Raw genomic sequence first — 21775 nt, 5'->3', positions numbered from 1 at the left:
TACAATGCATTACAATGGGTTGCTGACATTTGCACTTTTTTCATTGCAGTACTTGCACATACTAATATCTCAAAACAATTTACTCAAATAGAAGAGCAGACACTTAAAACAGTAGTTTCTAAACTTGCGTTAAAAAGATTTTACTCAGCAGCAACATAGTGGAGAGGAATTTACTTTGGTTAGCTCTGTTTATATTAACATGGGGCTATGACATGGAAGTGTGTCATATTACACAAAAGTGTCCAGTGTATTCCCTCAACTCACTGATAGTGCTGACATGTTTGATATAACAGCTTATGATGACAGTGTTACAAACTGGTTGGTTAGAAAATATTAACCATCTCTTTTTCCCCTTGACATGGGGTAAATTAAAAAAAAGTAAAAACGCTTTTGTGTTGTGCAAATATTTAGTCAACACAAAACAAGAACTTGTTAGTGCATGCTGGTGTGAAATACTGATTATTACAAGAGAAAATCCTGATATTACCAGAAAAATGCTTGTAACTAATATTATAATCGCTTAAAGTTGCAATCTCTAATGCTGGGTTGATGTAGTAACACCTGTGGTAACAGTTGTAACATTTAATACTACAGCAAACATACCTAAAGTAACTACTTTTTCAGAAACTGAATGATGCTCAAAAGTACCATAAAAAACACCATACATGTATTTATAATGTGTGAACACACTAAGTCACAGCTATTACAAAAAAAAAATGGGGGATAAACCACTTTATGCCTTGTTGTTTGTTTGGCTGTTTGCTAATAGATAAGGCACCCGGGTCTCTGGGGAAAAAAATCGGACCTTTTCCTGGTCGATCCATTTTTTTTCTTTATTTTTTTTCTTGCATCACAATGAATACATCTTACCAAAATCATATCTTAATACTTAAAAAAAAAAAAAAAAAAAAAAAAAAAAAACTCTTTCTTTAATATATCTTTATAAAGCTGATCCTGTGCCAGTGTACCCAACATCAAGCACAGTGTTAGTTACCTGCAGTGACACCATCTCCAAACTCATTGGGGAAGTTTTAAGAAAATAAATAATATAAATAATAAATAAAAGTATGACATGAGAAAATTATTAGCTTTTCTTTTTAGAATCAAATGCTGATAAACTTAACATGTTCAAACAGATGGGTACTACCAATATTTTGTCTCATGTTGCAGCTCTGCCAGGCCACAGCATACAAGTCATATCTGAAGGTTCCAAATCATCACGTATGTTTATCTTTCAAACTTTGTAACATGCCTTTTCTGCAACATGCGAGACCGTCTTCTGTCACATCTGGTAATAATAATCCAACTGTCATGCAACAGAACCAGTTTGGATCTTTGTCCTACCTGATACTTTCTTAAGTTCTTTCACCGTTTTTACTTGATTAGGTTTAGATATTTAAAACATTGATAATAAAGGAAAAGCATGGGTGTAGAAATGACTAAATAATGGGTTTGGGGGAGCCATCACTTCAACCCTTAAAACAAGCTGCCCTCTTACAATGTTAGAGCCTTAATTATCATTTTGTGGACAAACAGCTATTGCACATTCTGAAGTGATACTCGACTGGTACTCAACACAATTTGGTCTTCCGTGTCTTTAAATATAGGTTTACTATTTTATGACAAAGAAATGCTTATAAAAAGCGTGTTTGGCAAATCCAGTACTGATTTCCAAAGACAACTGGAAAAGTATTCATTTGTAACAAATAGAAAGACAGGTAGATATGCATCCTTGTGTATCAGTATTCTACAAGAATAGAATGAACCTCTTTTGCACTCAAAAGTTGATACAAAAAGTTAATCATAAAATATCGCATCTACCCAGAACTGTGTGAAAACAGATCAGGTGCTGCCTCCTGTTCATAGGTGGAATGTATTCTGATGAAGCCAAAGTTGTTGCACAGCAGCTCCTGACTGGTCATGAGTAGATTGTGATGACCTCCCGCCCTCCTCCTCTCACCAGCAGCACTCTCTCCAGACCTTCAGTCAACACTTCCAGAAACTCCATATCTGAGTAATAAGTTAGGGGAGGTCAAAGCAGATTTAAAATATTCACCCTTTGCGTGTTGATTGCAGCCCCAAACAGCTTTGTTGATCATAAAGGATACAGTTTTCATCTCCGTCTGCATTGCGAGGTGGCCCTGGCATGTTGAGCAGCACTAATCGAGCATCGTGGGACCTATTGACTATGACTTCGTTCAGCTTCACAGCAGTATGCATTCGCCGCACGTTGGACTGATCCCTGCAGAGCAGCAAAGGAGAGCAGTTTAATTGCTGCTTTGAAGAAACATATTTGGACTGTTTGAAAGTAAGTTGCAACAGAGGTGTATTCAAAATGATAATGTAAAACTTTTAACATAATTTTACTTGGTGGAGAGGAAGCTAAATATGATCTGAATCTGACTCACGGTTTTAGGCTCATGAGTTCCCTGAAGTTCTCAGGAGCGTTATTCCGGTTTCTCCTCTCTGCCTCACACTTCTCTCGAGTCCATGTCATATGGACCTTCTCTGGAGGGACTTCCACCAACTCCTCCTCCTCGTCAGAGTACAGACTCCCCATACGAACCAATGAGTGTCTGTCTTTAACCAGCTGAGCCTGCAGGTGCAATGGAAGTCATAAGGCATGATTGTCAATATTCACAATTACAAACATCTGACTGCTTTTCTAAAGTGCATGAGTTTAGCTGACTTTTTTTCGTCCTTTTTATATTCAAACTTTGCAATTTTCAGATGTTCAACATACCTCTCTTTGTCTTTCTGCACTGGAGAGCCTCATTTGCCTTAACATCTGGGACCTCTGCTCCATCATCAATGTTCGCTCATACGTGTAAGCGGAGATGTCGCTGTCGTGCTGAAATCCCATTTCAGAAACATAATGGGAGCCATTAACATTAAAGGTGGAGTATGTAAGATTTTCAATATTTTCAAAATAAATTAACTAATGAAATAACTACAATCATAATTAGATAGTTTTTTGAACATGTAGGTTCTAGTCTGTCCATATTTGATGCGTGATTAAATTACAAGTTTAATTAATGACAAATGACAAAAAGCACTCTTTTTTTTTTACTGGTAGGAAAACATTTAAGAAGGGTCTTTGTCATTAATTAAACTTGTAATTTGATAACACATCAAATATGGACAGACTGCAACCTACATGTTTAAAAAAAACTATCTAATTATGATTGTAGTTATTTTTTTAGTTAATTTTTTTTTTAAATATTGAAAATCTTACATACTCCACCTAAACAAACTTTCATTATATTATGACGCCTCCAAATATGTTCTTTTTTAATGCAAAGTTATCAGACATAACCATGTGTTTAAATTTGAATTTTTCTTTTGTTTATACCTTTGTTCACACAGTTTGCGCTGAATTCTGTCAGCAACAAACTTTTTTTTTTTTTTTCCCCAGCACAGTTATTACTAAGCATCCCCACAACTCTCTCACCATCTCCACCACTTCCACTTCTGCTTCTATTCTCAGTTGATAAAGGAATGTGGCCAGATCTTTCTTCATCTGGATACTGTTGTCATCCATCTGGGCCACAGTGAAGATACGCATCTTGCACTTCCTCCAGACCTAAACACAAAGTCATGAATGTTGCATTTAATGGATGTCTTTTGCACATTATCACTTGCACAAATCTACAATGAAATAGGTACGATGTCTCACACGGAGAATTTCCAGAATAATACAAACCTAAAACTTACAAAGACTGTGACGTGGTTAGATTTACTGTGTCTATCTTAAAATTAACTATTTCAGTTTGCATTATTGAAAATAATGTAATAATTAAAATATAGCAATACAACAATACACTGACAATACAATCATAGCACAGTGAGTTTACTTGCCTTATGCTGTTTAAGCAGGAAAGGCAGCAGCATTAGCATCCCTCCATCATGGACAATCCACCACACATCAATGTTGCCATCTGTGAAGCGTTCATGGTTGCTTGGATAGAAGGACACATTTTTGGGCACCATGAGGGCCAGGTGAGCAGCTGTGGTGCAGCGGACTGTGCCTGAGTAGTGATGAAAACACACTGGCTGAGACATTTACATACATGAATACACCGACTGCATGCGTGGAAATAAGGTCAGATAGAGATCTCACTGGACACAGTATTAAGCACATAATTTATAGCAAGCCAGCTGTAAATCTGTTATACCAGAGAGTGTGGCTATCACTAGTGTGAATACAACACAGTAATTTGTTTACAGCAATAATCAAGCTGACTGAGCTGTTTAACTATCTTGCTGCAAGATCAGCTTTTCACTAAGACGCTTACTTATAAAAGTCTTCCAGGCTCGAGGGTCCTCGCTCTGTCTCCAGCCATATGGCCAGCCCATCACCACTGTGTTGTGTTTCATCCCTCCAAGACCACAAGACTGGATCAAATGGACAACTCCCTCCCGCACTTTATTTGCCACGACAACTTGGCAGAAACCTTTGACCCGCTCAATCTCCATCATGTTCTTAATGGCCTGTAGGGTTAAATATTAGTAACTGTAAATTAACATTATTTAATAATTTTATCCATTCAGCAAGCATACCCTTTTATCCAAAATCTTATAGAAACCATTTTTATACATGAAATGTTTCTTTATCGCCATCTGTCCTGCTAACACTTGGAGTCATTCTATTTGATAAAAATGTCAAAAATGCTAAAATGCATACGAAAAAAATATAATAATGAAAATAAACTAAATACAATGTGCCATGTTTCTCCTGATTGTGTTTTTCAAATGACAAAGGTTTTTCATCCATAACAATCCACAGTAGCACAGTCAGCAGCGCTGTACAAGAGAGAACAATGCACCACTTTCCAGTATTTACCTGTTCAGCTGCCTGCATTTCCCCATAGCTTTCCAGGAAGTTACCCTGGATAACAGAGCCAACAATTGTCAGACCCTTCCCTGCCTTCAGCTGTGAGGCAAAAGTGAGCAGTCGGGGATATTTTACATGAAGGTCCTCATCCAACTTTAACAACACCAACAGCTGAGGCCTGCAACGCAAAAGTCAAAGGGTTATTAATAAATGCTAATTACTGGTCACAGCCTCTCATTTGTTACTGTATTATTTGGTAATACTTTTGTAGATCAGAAAGTTTATCAGACAAGTAAGTTAATACTGTTGTTTTTTTTGTTTTTTCCAGTAATAAGTAATGATGTCAGTTTAGGCCAAGTTTGTGTTTAGTGGGCTTTTGGGTTAACATTTTATCAGCATAATTATGCCTACCTTCTGTTATTTGTTCTGCAGTTAAAACTGTTATGACAAGCTACAGTGATGGTGTAAGAAGATTGCTACTTAGTTTTTGCCACGGCGATGTGGTATGTTAGCGTACTAGAAGTGCTCAAACCAACACTGCTTTCCAGAGAAACATGACTCGCGGTTAGTACAGATAGCTGAGACAGTGTCAACATCTTTGTTCTGTTGAACTAATCTTAGACATCATAGACAACTTTCTCATTTTTTTTTTTTATTTGATTAGTAAACAGCAATGTCTGAAAGCCACAGATATGGATGAGTATGCATACGAGTTGTAGCACTTTAAAAACCATGCAAACTGGCAAAACGAGTAATTTTATGTTCAGTAAACAGTGCTTATTCTCGAATTCTTCCCATGCCTAAACACAGATGTGAAAACTTTTAAATCTAAACTCTCAAATATGGCTTCTTAAGAAATAAGCAGTCTAAATGTCAGTGTTTATGAGGAAACACTTGTGTCGTCCCCTGCTGGAAGCCTTACCTCCAGTTCTTGGTGTGTGGAGGTCCGACCTCTAATCTCAACAGTGCATACCGTGCAGCGCTAAGGGATAGTCCTCTTATACCATCTCCCCACTCCTTCTCTGCTCTGAGTTCGTTTGTGAAAGACAAATAAATAGTATCAGTGGCAAATAGATTTAAACAAAAGATGAACAGAGACAGGTTTGACAGTAATGCATTCATCCTTACGACAAATCTAATTAAAAACACTCTTGCAGGACAACAAATCAATCCATACATACCCCTGGTACTCAATGTACTTGTAGATCATCCCAGCAATCCCCATGGCTACAATAGCATAGTACCAGGAGGATATGAACATGAGAGCCAGACACATACTCATACCAAGGAATGATAATGCCCTGTGGGTAAAACATATGTCAATCATATGAAAATATTTGCATAACAAGAAAAGCTGCCTCGACATGGTTGTTGCTAGGAGCTCAAACACATTATATGTCTTTTTAAAAATAAGCAGAACAATGCAACGTCTTTACCCACCAGTGGTAGTATTTGAACCTTGGCCTCCAGTTAGGTGTTCGTAAAAGAGTCTGCACCGCACAAGCTAAGTTTACAAAGAGGTAGCACATCAAGAAGAACCTATTGAAAAGGAAAGCAGAATAAAATATTCTGAGTGAATAATAAAAGAACACACGCCTGCGAGGAAGAAATATGAGAATTAAACTTAATGGTGGTGTTGAAATAAGGTCAGTTTGTTGGTACTATGTGCAAATTTAAATGTGTGTGCTGCAAAGGCATGTGTTTGCCATGTTAATTTACATAGAAAGGATGGGAGCCACCATGTCCAGTGAGGCAATAAGGATCCCCAGCTCAGCTATGAGAGCAGTCAGCAGCAGTGCCCATGTTGGCTCTCCGTTGGTCTTTCCATGACCAAACACCTAAAACAAATCATTCAAAACACTCTTATGCATCAATGCAAATCAGTTCATATTTGACTGCATATCATATTCAAATATACTTGCAAGTTAAATATTTCCCAAAGGAAATGTTTGTGGCATGACATGGTCAGGAAAATCTTTAAGTTATGTGTATTTATTTTTTAAGATAATCAACTGGACGATAATTAATCTTTATGGTCTCACCCTTAAGAATGGAATGATGTTATCCTTGGCAATAGCCTGAAGAAGTCTTGGAGCGCCAGTAAGGGATTGCAGGCCTGCCCCAACGGTAGAGAAAAAGGAGCCAATGACAATAACCCATGGAGATGGCCAGGACAAAGTTCCCACGACAAGGTTCCGCCGAACTGCATCTCCGAACCTGTAAATAAATTTTGTCTGAGTGTGACTGGCGAATGGCTCTTATGATCATGTAATCTATACTTTTATTTCACTTTCTTTTAGATTGACATGAACATTCGCATAAAATGGATATTAACACACAATGCAAGAGGAAAGAAACTTACTTGTCCCTCAGGACTACCCCTTCTATACAGGACCCAAACAGGACAACAGAACTTATATCTGAATATGACAGGTCAAGGAGGTCCAAATGTCACAAATGTTTACAAAATTTATCACAAATCTGTTTTCCCATTTTTTGAAATAAAGAAGATTTACTGTGTTGTTTTTACACCAAAAAAGCAGGATACAAACAAGTGAAGTTGTAGAAATAGCTAAGATGGTGCCCACAGGGATGGATTTCTGCGCATCCCTGAGATCACCAGATCTGTTGGAGCCTGCCATGATACCTGAAAAAAGGAGACCAAGTAGAAGCATAAAAATGTTAAGCAGTGCCTCCTTCTGGTTGGATTGTAGTAAGGCTAAAAGCTTTATGGCAACCCACTCATTTCAACAAAATGCTTCATTTTCTTTCCAGAAATAGACCCCAAACACTCCTACTGCATAAAATATATGCCTAAAAAAAACTTATTTTAAAAACATGCACTCAAATTTTGTGGTTAAAGCTGGTAACCCCATGATACCTGTGGCAGAAGGGAAAAAGATCCCCACTAGAAGTGTGAAAGATGTTGCAATATCCGCTGACACATAGTTTATAAAGTGCTCCATAGTACTGTGGGCATCCACCGACGGTAACCCTGCCTTCTCCAAGATCTCCCCTTTCTGCAGGTAGTTGCCCCACATGTTTTCTGTCTCAGAAAAAAACACAAGTTAAAATTAAATAATTAGGTTTGACATGAGACTATTATTGAATCAGTGAATCTCTGTCTCAATAGTAAGGAAATGTAATACACAACTGTTTCAATTCTGTGATTTTTAAACATCTTAACCATGCTGAAAGTTTGTTTTAATGGTTAAAAACTATACTGCAACCACAGAATACAGCATTCATATTCTTTAGCTAGTTGTCACTATTTTACCTTTGATAATCCCACTGCTCAATCCAGGGATGCCCTGTATCTCTGTCACATTGTTCTGGATAAAGTAGTCATCACACTGAGCACTGCTTATGTTCCCAGGCAGGCAGAACATTTCCCACAGCTTACTGGGCTCTGTCATGTTCTCCTTAACAACAGTCTTTGCACATACATCAAAGTGATTTCTCACCAAAGTCCTGTTGCCCAACATGCAGATCCTGCAAGAGACGGCACAAGTCCAAATATTTCCAATGTTAATCGCAATCAGCTCCTCTAGTAATGTCATCATCAACATATGGTCTTATTATTTATCTTAATGACTAGCAATTAATTCAAAGTTATTTCCACATATTGTCTCCGACAGTCACAGAATGATCCATGCCTTGATGGAAGAGCAATGATGGAAAAAAAAACCTCTCTGCAGGCAAGTAATTGTCACAGCATAGGAAAAATCTAACAACGCAGAAACAAAACAATATTATAGAAGTAATGACATACTGCAAAATCAGGGCTCCAAATCGAAGGCTTATTTCACATTAAGGGGTCTCATAATTGCCACCACATCCTGTCCAGTGTCCAAACAAGCTTTTTTTTTACAGCACTTACGGGAATTCTGGCGGATGAGTCATGGATTTGATTGCCCCAGCATAAATGGAGACAATTGAGATTATGACACAGGCCAGGAAGAGGGAGGCCAACTTGTTGACATACTTGACTCCTACAAAAACCACCACAGCCATCAGACTGAGGCATAAAGATCCATAGACTCGCATGTTGTTAAGCAAAGCACTGTCACTCCCCAGGAGATCTGTGGCATGAAAGATGGCTGCCTGAGGGACCAGATATTTCTGAAGAGGAGAAAAACAAAAATGGCAGATTAATGCATATGAAATCTATATAGAATTTATGTAAAGCATAATGTGCTTGATTTCTATTCTCTTTTTATTTGTAGATTTGGTGTTTTGGGTGGCTTATGTATGTAAATGTGTTACTGCTGCCTATCCAGTACAACTCAGGACTCTCTTGTGAAAGAGGATTTTAATCTTAGTGAGATCTTTTGTCTGGTTAAAAAAAACTGAAGTGAGAACATCTTTGAATTTTTATCACTTAATTAATGGTTTTAGTTGTTTTATTAACCTGCATTCAGTCAAAGAGACTAATTCAGGGAATGATGTTTTTTGGGGAATGTGTGTGTGTGTGTGTGTGTGTGTGTGTGTGTGTGTGTGTGTGTGTGTGGGTGGTTGCTTGCTCTATGTCCTTGTGTGTGTGTGAGTGTGTGGAAAGAGCTTGTGTCTATTACTTTTAAATGTCACTGTTTGTTTTAATCCTTATGACTTGATTTTATCTTGTAAAGCACTTTGTGTTGCCCGTGGCATGAAATGTGCTCAAGAAATAAAGTTTGATTTGATTTGATTTGAATGATTTCATTTAAATATGAACTCATTCAAAATGGTCTAACCACTCAGTGACAGCATTGCCTCCATGAAAATATACATTAGGGTATTTGTTAACAGTTTAAATGTGCTATATTAAAAATAAACAACAGGAAGACGATGACAGTCTGCACGCCTTTGATAACTGAGATACAAATCTCGTATCACTTCCAAACTTTCCTACTTAACCTAAAAAAATAATAAATGATTTAAAAAAAATTAATAAATAACTTTGTGATGGGAAATTTTAATCCTGCTGAACATCAGTGTTGCAAAAACTTCTATTGTACAGTTTTTTTTGTTTTTTTTAACTACTTCTTTGCAGGAATGTGTTGGTTCTCCCTGGTTCTGTGTTTGAAAATATCCACAATGTCTTCTGCTGGATTCAGATCCGAGAACAAACTCGCAGTGAATTTTCGCAGTGTATAGTATCAATATCATGACAGTGTTTCTTCATTTACAAAGCTGCTGGAGACTAGTGGGCATTTTGCCAGCCACATACATATACATATACATATACATACATATATATATATATATATATATATATATATATATATATATATATATATATATATATATATATATATATATATATATATATATACATATAGTTTTGGTTTTTTTTGTTAATCAACATGGATAGAAGTCGGCCCTGTGATGGACTGGCAACCTGTCCAGGGTGTACCCTGCCTCTCACCCAATGATTTCTGGGAAAGTCTCCTGCTTCAGTGACCCTGAAATGGACTAAGCGATTAAGAAAATAGATGAATGGATGGATAGAAGTTGTGTTTAATAGTCAAAAGTTGTTTAAAAGTAGTGTCTGAATTCAACTGTAATGGAGACTCAGGAGTACCAAAGTCTGAAACTTTTTGTCTGGCTTGTAAGTTTTTTAAGCTGTATTTTCGATATTCAAACTTCCTTGTTTGGTAGAGAAGTAATGCAGCATTGATTAGTGGTGCCCTGCCTTATTATGCACCTCTTGACTGTAAATGTTTTTCACTGAATTTTAATCTTTCTGATTGTGGCTTCAGTTTTTGTAACATGTGTGTCACTTTTGCTGCACTGATTTTCTTTGACTTGACAGGAGTAAAGACGCTTTTTCAAAAGTGATCTTAATTCTAATTCTTTTGACATTGAAGCAATATTGCATAAATAAATAGTTATTTGTGTTGTATGACACAGTAGAAAAAATATGTAAATATGTTTAATAGTAATTAGATGTGCATGTTTTAATGATTAATAATATGTTCAAGAATCACATGTTAGCACAAAAATTTGACTTATAATAATATGTTTGTATATATTGCATTCAATATTTTATATATTTGGATGACGTGTCAACAAACTGACCAAGAAGATTTCAATGGCTCCCAGAATGTACATGGCAGAAGCAAAGGTGGTGCCCAAGTAGAAGCAGAGCCCCACAGCTCCTCCAAACTCAGGACCAAGTGAGCGGGAGATCATGAAGTATGCCCCTCCAGCTATTAAGGACAAAAAATAAAAAGAAAAGAAAGAAAGAAAAAGCAACTGTCACAAATAGAAAGCCTCTGCAAATCTCCAGTCTTTACCACACACAGTGGACATGGTGTAAATTTCTATTGGCCCTAAGATGAAGGGTTAAAAAAAAAGATCAATCTCCCCTGTGCACTTCAGAGTGGTCAGGAGATACCGTATGAAAACACAACGGGGAGCTTTAAGTCATAACGATGTCTTCTCACCTCTGTCAGATTGATTAAATAGGTTTTTATAGAGAAGGTGAAAAATCAGTGCAGAGTAATGAATGACAAGAGACTTTCACAGTGAAGAGAACAGAGTATTACCTGGAACAACACCGTTAGTAGCAATGGCACTCATAGATATGGCTGTCAGCATTGTCTACAACAGAAAGAATAAAAAATGATAAACCGCTATTTAGGATGCACTCACAGTCAAAAAGGCTCCGTGGGGGTGTTAATATCCACACATCAAAGTGATAGCTGAAACAAATCCCAGCTTCCATCTAATATAAAGTCATATTTGGCATATATAGCCTAGAGATGAGCAGCTGTTACATAGAACAGCAATGACATCAATAACAAAAGTCAAAGTGATGTTGTTTGTCTTAAATAAAGGCTGCTGTTTATGTAACTCTTGGGATTTCACAGACTTTTTTTTTACCAATAACATCCTGGCCTGCATTGGTGATAAGAGCATCTCAGTGTGTATCTGTGTGCAACATTTGTGCAAATACTAACACATGAGCAGCACATGAGGACGATCAGGAGGGACTGTATGATGCCCGCCATTCCCACAATCCATGTCAATCTGAGGAAAAGGATGACACCAAAGATATTCTGGAGACACGGTAGGTAGACTCCCATCAGAGTGCCCATGTTGGGTGACTGGCAGGGACAAAGAGGTGGAACAACAGAGTGAGGGTGAAGAGAGAGAGTGGAGTATTGAGCATGACATTTCGGGAAACAAGTGTAGTGATCGTTAGTATTGATTGATGTACTTTTTAAAGGTCAGTCAATCTGTTATCAGTGCTTTGCATGTATCCAGGTCTTACATGGGGACGGTTTAACTGCAGAGTGTTCAAGGTCATAAACACTCTATCAACAAGCCTTAATAACTTTAATAAGAAGGCAGGAAGAATGCCGGTGGTGCAGTATAATGTTTCAATACCTCAAAAGACTGAGTGTAGACATCATGAAAACAGTGAAGTATATATTCCATGGGTCCTCCTCCATAACAACTAACCTTGGGGGTCTTCCTACGAGAAGCCTCAGCACTCTCTTCTTCTTCATGCTCCTTGGCTCCCTGAGTGATGTTGGTGTAGTTGACCAAGCGGCTGAGCAGAGAAGAAACCTTTGGTCGGATGTCCAGTTCTTCCTGAGAGACGAGAGGAGATTAAACTCATTTTCATGTGGATTTTAGTTAATCGTTTAATTAAAAGCTGTAAAGGGAAATATCAGACCTCAAACAAGGCCAGGTTTCTGTCATAGAAATCATTTTTCTTTCCAGAAGCATCAGCACTGTTGAGAAAAGGGCTGTCCTCTTTATGATTCCCATGTCCTGTTAAAGTAAGCAAGAAAACACAACTTTAAAACTGAAAACATCACTGATGCTAAGAAGTCCCAAAGTATGAGTCTGTTTGCAAAGTGACTTGAACATACATGTTGTTAGTTTGGGTTAAAATAGGGTGATCTTACTTGCTTAAAAAACAAAGAAAAAGCTGTTCCTGAATTCAAAGCAACAAAAAAACATGACATTTGACCAAATTTCAAATTTCAGACTTCAAAGAGATGCATGCCATTACCGAGATAAAATCTCCATTATGAGAAAATAAAAAATAAACGAAAATAAATAAATAAAAAAGCAGCACAACTAAGGAGGACAGATATTGATGAAAGAAAAACAAATGTATATTTTTTAGTCTTCCTTTATGGATTTTATGGGTCACTGTTGACTATAATTGAAAGATCTCAACAATGTCCATGTAACCATACATTTCAGATGCACAATTCACACAGTGAAAGTGAGGGGAAAAAAAAGGAATAGAAGGCCAAAGCCAGTAAGGCACAACAAAGCAGGGTCCAGGTAATAAACAAGCATGTAATTAGATTTCACTCTCATTTATTTCTGTGTTTGAAGAATGAAACAAAGATAAGCACAGCGGCTGGGGTAGTTATGAAAGCAAACTTTATCGCACACACACTCACAGCCATACACAAACCTCATTAATAAGAAGTGACCTAACCTTCAGTTATTAGAGCATGTAAACTTCAACAGCAGCATCTCGATGCCTGAATGAATTCTGCAATAAAAAGCTGGCAAACTTACCAAGTGGGTATAAAATGAAAACAATTTTCAAAAGTATTCTCAGCTGTGCAGGACTGACCTTCAGTCCAGGTCCTGACTCACCTGTGCTCGGTGGTCCACTGCTGCTAATAATGCTGTAGGGAAGCATAGTTATGTGTCGTGTGCAGTGTGCAAAAGAGTATGCACTGTGCTGTAGCTTTGGGAATTGTCGATTACTATCCAGGACACCCGGCCACTCAGGGTGAATACTCATCTAGGGGCCTGATCCAACACATAGTGAACAAAGAGTGTGTTTGTGTGTGTGTGAGGTAGGGAGTGGAGGAACTGTGGTAATTTTCACATGTGCATAGACACAAACATAAACAGTTAAATATGCATGACTTTTGTGCACATTAACTGCAGAACAATGTGTACATTTTGAACAAAAGGAAAATGTAAATCTATTCATTAATTTTAAATGATAAAGGATGTGCCAATATATGATGGGCAGTATGCTTACATTTATTTTCATACTTAACCTAAATTAAATTTGAATCATATCATAAACGCAGACTGCACTCATGCACATATCTCCAAACATGAACATACATGTATAAAATAAGCATGTTGGGCAATGAGAATACAAAGGCCATGGCCTTAAATAATATCTAAATTAGGGGGACCATCTGCACAGATAATAATTTTGCATTTCTAGATTGTTAATTAGAAAATATAAAAACCTTTTTTTTTTTTTTTTCTGCAACTGCAATAACATGAACTATGATCTAATATTCTAAAATAATCTAGAAAATGCAGAATGTTCATTCAGATATTTAACTTTTCTGTTTATAGATCAGAAATTGATCAGCCACGGAATGAGTATCAATTCATGTTGTTTCAGCAAACACTGACAGCGTCTCAATACTGCCCTCTAGTGTTGTTTAAGTGTAACTGAGTACAGGAGACAAAGGAGGGAGACATGTTTTTATCTGTGCATGTCCAGACACTTTTTGGCAGGGACTTGTGCTCAGTCAGTGCTGCCTGAACATGGGGCTGTGGAGACAGCGGGGGTCTCTAGTTAATAACCTCACATTAAAATTATAACTGGAAGGATTAAAGATTAACTGGTCTGTTATGAAGGCACACAGGCTTCATGCTGCGCTCACTGAACAGGAGGCTTTTACAGCAACATGCACTGACATGCCATCAGCCAGAAGAGCAAAGACAGGTATATTTGCAGAAGTGTGTTTTACTGGAGAGAATTTAACCTATGAGCATCTAGAAACAAGAACTTAATATTTAAAAATGTCAACATTTTTACTAATTGTATCCTACTTTGACATTACAAGTTCCGTTTAAAAGGCAATGCAGTGGTGAAACTAATAGCAAAAGATGCAATAGGAGTGTAACTTTTTGTGATCAGTTCTAGAAACAAGTGATGAGTATTTGAGCTATCGTTAGTAAGACTATTCTTTAAGATCAATATGACCAACTTTTATGGACAGGCGTTCAAGACAAGGCTTTGGCAAGGCAAAAGTGACTAACTTCTAATGCTACACCTAGATCTATGTCAAGGGAAGGTCCTGCATATACAGTAAATCATATCCAAGCTTCTTAGGGGAAAGTCTGCAAAAACAAGACCCCATTGTGTCTGAGCAATCGCTCCGAAAGTATCAGATGTAAAGCAATAAAGACTTTTAGATTGCAAGTGATTTTGGTGTGAAAAGGCTGCTAATGATCTAGAGAGAAAGGCAATCAAGAAGGGAAAAACAACTTTGCAAAAAAAGTGCCTGCGTTTAAGCGGATTCGCTGTTCATTAGCTTCTTAGGTTTAGAAATAAAACCTCTTTGCTAAACTTCCTCTTTAATAAACATTTAGGACTTAACACTGGGAGGCAAAGACGTCAAAGCTCAGTGCACTCTGCGGAGGCACTTAGCACTCATTACACAAATTTAGAGGTGTTGGGCTTGTGTGAATGTGTGGTTCTACAAGTATTTTACGATGATTTTTTAAACTTGTGAGGTCAAAAGAGAGAACTGTACCTTCGGGTCTGAAATCTTTCATTTAGGTCAAAGTTAGGATAACATATTTAACTGGTTAAGGTGATGGTTAATGTTAGTAAGGTGGAATGATCTGACAAAAGGGATGAATAGGAAAATGAGGTCTACCTTCATTATACTTGCTTCCTTTGCTTTTTCACTGAATTTCCCTTGAAGCACAGATAGATGCAACTAGGCCACTCGGTTGGACAAGCATGACACAACAGTTGGGTGGCAGCAGCTCAAATGTGTAAAGGGTAAACTTGTTCTTTCTTGTTAATTGTATTCAGCTCATTACACATCCCTGCGCACAAACTGCTTATCCCTATTTTGTGCTTCATACAACTGCCTTCAAACTGCCATGATTTTTCCAAGCTACAGTAGCTGCCTGAGGAAAATAATCTCGAGGCTGAAAGTCTTACATTACTTGTTTGAAAAGAAACTGTTCCAACATCCGTCATAATCCTAAACCTTCCATGATTTCTTACAGCAAAAGAAGGAGTAATTAATCTGCCAAAAGACACTCCAGTTTGTTTCATTGTGTCTTAGCTTTTGTATATTTAAAAAAACAGGTCGTATCATAGCATGATGCATCACCGTGAAAGCCAAACACCAATCTGTAAACACAGTTGTTGTCACATACTGAATGCAGAGTGCCTGGTGCATCTCCCATTTGTTTGCAAGCTGAGGGCAAATCATAAGTTATCCATCCGGCAAAAACGCTTCTCCAAAACATCGACCTACAATCCTGTGAATGCTCCACAATGCACTTAAACATCCAAGAAAATCAGACGATACAATATATTTAACAAAAAAATAAATTTAAAAAAAAAAAAACCTTTGTACCTTTTTAAAAGAAGCTGCATAACTCAATTCCAATCAAAACTCTCCCTTTCTGCTATTTGAATTCACTTCTCTTTGCACCGTAGCTCATGGCAAAAACCACTGAAGCTCAGTTACAACACTTGGCTAGTGTTAGTCATAATGGCTGTGTTCCATGCAGGGTAAAATCTGCAAAGAGCAGAGGAACGCTAACCTGCTGAGCCTTGCAGCAAAACATATTAGCTTTGATGTGCACTAATGATGAAAAAAAGGATGGCAGCTCAGCCTGATTACCTCAGGGAGTAAAGGTGGGTGGGAGGGAGTGCATCGAACTGTAATGCAGACTTTTAAAAAGACACAGAAGAACTAAATGAAGATGTCAGTGTGTGTGGATCTAATGGATAAATAGACCTACAGGGAAGTGCAGTCTGTGCATGGGGAATGTGAATGGGAAAGCTCTGTAAAATAGTTTAAAGTTGTATATTTGGTCTGATGTCTTTTGTGTGTGAATGTGTCACACGCATCAAGTGCTGGCAGAGGAAAACACAGAAGGCCCCCTGATTTTTTTTTTTTTTTTTTTTTAAATAAAACTTGACTGACACCATGCATTTTGAAAACTGAACTAAGGTCTTTGTAATTTTTACAGAACAAGGCGTAAAGGCTTGAACTCCACCCCTATGGCACTACATAACAGCCAAGTTGAATAAATGAATGAATGATGAAAATTTTTAACAATCTGATCAAATGCAAGATCCTCCTATTAAAGTAGTAGAGAGCACATGGATGGTTGTTCTTCTTATTAAACTGTACAATCATGTCCGTTTTTTTGTGAGACAAAATAAAAATAAAGAGTTATTTTCTAATTTTAACAAACAAATGTTGTTTGGTTTTTTTTTAAATTTCCCAAATAATAAACTGTTGTGCTCCTAGTCATTCAGAATGGTGTGTCCTGAATTATTATTAACACTGTATATCCATCCATAGGTCTAACATGAAATTCAGTCACAACAGATTGGAACTCTAACAGCCTATTGCAGCTGAGCTCACAGTCATCTACCCATGATTCATTGACAGCACCGTCAACAATGTTAACAGAAATTATTTAGAAACTTATTCTGTAATTTTATTTAATGCTACAATGTCGAGCTGAAACAATCTGCCAGAACCTTCACATTCATTTTTCAACCAAGAAAAGAACTATATAGCAAGAGCTCTAGTTTCTGCATTGATGTTTCATTCCTTTTGCGTCTTTAAGTTTTTTCACTAATCAGTTTTTGCCTTTGGGATAAGGAAGCTCATAAAATGAATGTGAAAATGATAATGAGGCATTGTGGTCATCTCAGGCAATCACCTATCTTGTCATTATGCAATGTTCCAACTACATTTTAAGTTATTAAGGATAATGCTCAAGCATATCTGTTTGTTCTAGGTTTGTGTTGAGTTTCACATTTATGCATTGCAGTAGTTTATCTGTCAAAAGCTATTTGAATGACTTGTCATCTTGCATGACAGTTCTCCAGAATAAGAGAGATGACACATAGTAGCTTTCTCCTGATCCCACAGTTGTTACATAAGCTCTTCTGGGCCAGTTGACAACTCTTTTAGCTTTGTGCTAACATGGTATCTGTTTGAAAGAATAGCAACCTACTCCATTTTCCACATCGACAACAAAATACTTCTCAGTATAGAACTGCAAGTTATCAATACCTTTATGATGGATCAGTTTACTTTGCTGTGTGAGCACACCCTTACAGAAAGGGATAGTAAATGTTTCTCTTTGTCTCATGGTGGCATTTGCAAGTTTGTCAAAGTGAAAAAAAAAGTAACAACTCTTCATAATCCAGCAACAGTGCAAATATAATGTTTACAATAATATTACCCTGCTGAGAGTAGGGTATATATTCAAAATATTACATCTTATATAGCCTACAAATTTGACCCTGGAAAGATCTGTGATGGAAAGAATCCTGGATGACTTTTGTAATTTCAAAATGCAGATAGAAAGATCTTATTGATGAATTTATTATTAATTAAGTCTACATCAGTTGGTGTATATGAACAGATACAATCGTAGATTTTCTCTGGCTACCAGTAAATTCTAACACCCTTATTAGGTTGTGATGTCACAGATGAAAAACTCACTCTTTCACTTGGAAGACAACAAAAATATTATGTTATTAGTATGTTATCATATTGCTTTAATTATTATAATTTATCATTAATATTATAATATATATTCTGCCTCAGATTTAAAATCATTAAGTAAAATATACCATGTATATGGTATATTTATATGGTATATGGTGGAAACTGAGTAAAACTCCTCTTGGTCAATAACAGCAACACAAGTTATTAACAATCTATCAATCTATCAATCTATCTATAAAATCAGCTCATATTAAAAGAGGCTACATTTCCTCTACCAGTGAAATGTTCCACGGCTCAACACAAACCCAAAGCACGACAATCCATTAACAAGCTTCACACTTCAGAGGAGTTTTTTTCCAAGATTTTTTTTCTGAGACATTTTTTTTCCCTAAATGTGTGTTTACGTGTTTATATATTTTTCCTAAAATGACAGCATTATATTTCTGTGAGAAACTGTTAACTTAACATGCTCATTTGCAAATTTCAGATCTTATATGGTGTAGTAGGGCTAGAGGCTTTTTATGATGATGTTTTCCAGCAGCTCTTTTAAAAACAAAAAGATGTTTTAGGTCTTACATAGCCTTTCTAGAAAACACAGTTGCTACCATCACAATTATCATTAGGTACCATTCTGTTATTATTTTAAACTAAAGGAAATCTTTTGTAAACATATTTTACTGTTGTCTTTCAGTGTTTTTCTGATTTAAGCATTAATCATTTCATTTTTACAAATATCAAGAAGGCAATACGATGAATCTTTGTTAGCTTAGTATTTTTGTTTCCTTAAGATGAATGTGAATGAGACTTTGTCCCCCTGCAGCCTTTCTAAAAGTTTTCTGTAAACTCAAAATCTCCTGGCATGCCCAAACTTTGAAGGACGCGCCCTTTTTGCTTTAAACTTTTTTTTCTCTCATAAAACTAACATAGAACTCTGATGTAGCCTAAACTTTTAAAACAAATAAGTTCAATGGAAAAAAAAAAGTTTTGTGCATGTTATGAAATAAGAAATAAAAAGAGAGCTCACACCAGCAACATATTTTTACTCCTTGAAATGTGAATGTTATTCAAGGGTCTGAATTGCAGCATTACCATGACCGCAATGCTGGCCCTGCCCTGTCCTAAACAGAGCCCAGTTCAGAGCTTGGAACAGACCATGCACTCTCACTTCCTCCATGGATCACACGTCACACTATGCAGCGGAAACGCAGCATCTAATGTAGCCCACTCCCTTGATGTGATCATATGAAGCCTATGAGCATTTTTTTCTGTCATTATTAAGCAGAGTTTCAGTGCTTTCTTCCTCTCCTCCTTTAACTCTCTTCAGTATATGGTCATCCACTAATGGTTTAATGGTTATTGTTCTTGCACTTCAGGAAACTCTCCTCAGGTGGTTTAGTGAGAATTATGACTTTAGGAAGACAAGGTTAAAAAGAAGGTTAAACAGTGGCAAATTTTCAGGAGGAGGAGGGGGGGGGGGGGGTCTCATTTGCATGGGCATCATAATCCTTCCCTTAATAGATTCGTCCATAAATTAGATTGAACATATTTTGTGTTACGCAGTCCTTTTGTGGTAGAGCCTTACTTCCATGCTTTCTATACAAGCTGAAGAATGTGCTGAGATTGTCTAGTTTTATGATTTAAATACCAGTCTACTCGATGACTCGGCCATCTCATCTGCACAGTACCATTTATTCTCATGATTCATTCACTCACGCAAATCAAAGCCAAGTTAATAACTTACTAGAAACTCCAACTCATAGACAGCTTTATGATTCCTCAGCCTTAAACTCTTATCGTCTTTCTGTTACTTAGTGGAGCTCAGCCACACATACACTGGCATCCAGTAACAAGATATTCTAAGTCTTTGTTTCTGATTGTGCCCAACCCAGCGTTGGGAGTTGTTGCTATGGAGGGGGTGTCTAATTTAAAGGCCTCGCCCATGTTAGTCTTTTACTTCAAGTGGAAAAACAAATCTCTCTCTCAGCACCATAACTTGGCACTGCTGTCACATAACCTTGTCCAGACACCACCATCTCTCTTTTGCTCTTCTTTTCTTCTTGCTTTATTCTCTGTTCTTCTCCCGCTCTTTCTATTTTGGTTCTGAGGAGGAACAAGTGAATGACAGCTGAGGCATGCTCAGGCAGAGAAGAGACGAGGGTGAATTTGCTCCTGTGTTGTGAGCAGCCAATCTCTATGAAAGGAAATCCTCACAGGCACAAAGAACGCTCCATCTTTTGTGTGAAGAACCACTTGAGGCCCTCTCTTTTCAGTAATGGTAAGGGCCTTCATAAAACCCCACCCCCGTTGTATCTTTCTCCCTTCAGTTCTCAACCATTTTATAGTTTTCCCTTTGCTACTTGTGTATCCCTGAGGTTGTGTACAAATGCAGCTCCATTTAGCAAACAAAAAAAAGTAACAAAAACTCAAACTTTTTCCCCTCAGTTTTCTCTAAAGCGAACTGTCAAAAATGGACCCGTTTGCTGTAAAAATACACTTTCTGGCCTTGGAAAATTGCCATGGTAACCATTCAAGCAGCTGCTCAGAAATCTCTGAGAGCAAAACAAATCTTATCCATGCTGTTCTGGACCCAGCTCATCATGTATCACTTTCTGCACTCACTTTTTCACCAACAAAACCTCCAGTGATCAGACTTTGTGTTCTAACTAAGAGATAATAAGTTGTAAAAGTTGCAAGACTTACCATCAGAACCAACAGTATCTTGATGGTCAGGAGAGTCCTGTCCAGTATCCCTGTAATCAACCCAGTTAATCCCTTCTAGGCTGTCATAGCTGGACTGAGCTTGATCCTTCACTGGTACAACTGTGAAGTGAGGCATGTTTTCATCACTCTCCTCTGCGTCTCCAGCTCAAACACAACTTAGCAGGCTAGCTGTTAGCCAGGCTTAGTTCAACTCCCACTAATGGCAAATACATTCCACTACACTGCGCTCACTTCCTTTGGAGGGTATTATCATATTCCCCGCCCACAAACCAGCCTCTTTTCCCTTACTTTTTTTTTTAACTGTATGGGGTCTTCAGGATGTATTCGGAAAGGCACTCACATCCCTGAAAAGGAAGCAGTGACATAGAAAGCGGCTCTGAATTGAGGAGTTTGTGTTTTTATTCCAGAGCCATGGAGAAGTGGGTCAGAGAAAGAGGAGGGTGACCCTTTCCTGCTGCTTGTATGTCATAATGACAGCTAACAGAGTGGTCCTTGTCTGCTCAAAGTTCACACAGCCATTCCTCTGTGCATACACGCCTTTCCCAAAACACACAGACAGCAACGTGGCAACTGGAAAATAATCAATGCTGGCGTAATGGAAGCATGGAGTGGAAAAATGTCAGAAGAAGAAAGATTAAAAAGCAACAAGGAAAAAAAGGAAAGAAAATACAGTTTGACAGGACAAGAGGAAACAGACAAGGTCTCCAGTCCTTGGTTTGTA

General features: G+C 37.5%; 1 protein-coding gene across 2 annotated transcripts; it reads right to left on the bottom strand.

Annotated features, from left to right (window-relative positions):
- Window positions 1-960: 960 nt before the first annotated feature.
- slc12a4 (solute carrier family 12 member 4) lies at window positions 961-21204 on the bottom strand. 2 transcript variants are annotated; one of them, XM_079239432.1, is made up of 24 exons: window positions 21034-21204; window positions 12501-12598; window positions 12284-12415; window positions 11779-11925; window positions 11365-11419; window positions 10895-11025; window positions 8715-8956; window positions 8112-8326; window positions 7716-7880; window positions 7383-7481; window positions 7197-7254; window positions 6877-7051; window positions 6554-6672; window positions 6275-6373; window positions 6016-6135; window positions 5757-5861; window positions 4844-5012; window positions 4296-4491; window positions 3859-4028; window positions 3452-3583; window positions 2744-2851; window positions 2409-2596; window positions 2109-2242; window positions 961-2010 (listed from the first exon to the last, which is right to left on the bottom strand). In XM_079239432.1, the coding sequence occupies exons 1-24, from the start codon at window positions 21167-21169 to the stop codon at window positions 1919-1921; spliced, it is 3285 nt and encodes a 1094-aa protein (XP_079095558.1). In that variant the 5' UTR covers window positions 21170-21204; the 3' UTR covers window positions 961-1918. The 2 variants fall into 2 exon arrangements, with proteins under 2 accessions (XP_079095558.1, XP_079095559.1); XM_079239433.1 differs by lacking the exons at window positions 11365-11419; window positions 12501-12598; window positions 21034-21204 and having other exon boundaries at window positions 12284-12395.
- Between the last annotated feature and the right edge of the window lie 571 nt (window positions 21205-21775).

This window comes from Telmatherina bonti (genome assembly GCF_933228915.1).
Source record: "Telmatherina bonti genome assembly, chromosome: 1".
Taxonomy (NCBI): domain Eukaryota; kingdom Metazoa; phylum Chordata; class Actinopteri; order Atheriniformes; family Telmatherinidae; genus Telmatherina; species Telmatherina bonti.
Note: the sequence above shows the minus strand (reverse complement) of the source record. Positions and strands in the feature narration are given on the sequence as shown.

Excerpts from the sequence above, each read along its gene's own strand:
- slc12a4 (XM_079239432.1), bottom strand. The coding sequence starts at position 21,169 with ATGCCTCACTTCACAGTTGTACCAGTGAAGGATCAAGCTCAGTCCAGC. Across the intron at positions 5,013-5,756 it reads CCACACACCAAGAACTGGAG|GCCTCAGCTGTTGGTGTTGT; the intron begins GTAAGGCTTCCA and ends TTTGCGTTGCAG. Across the intron at positions 4,492-4,843 it reads AAATGCAGGCAGCTGAACAG|GCCATTAAGAACATGATGGA; the intron begins GTAAATACTGGA and ends TTAACCCTACAG.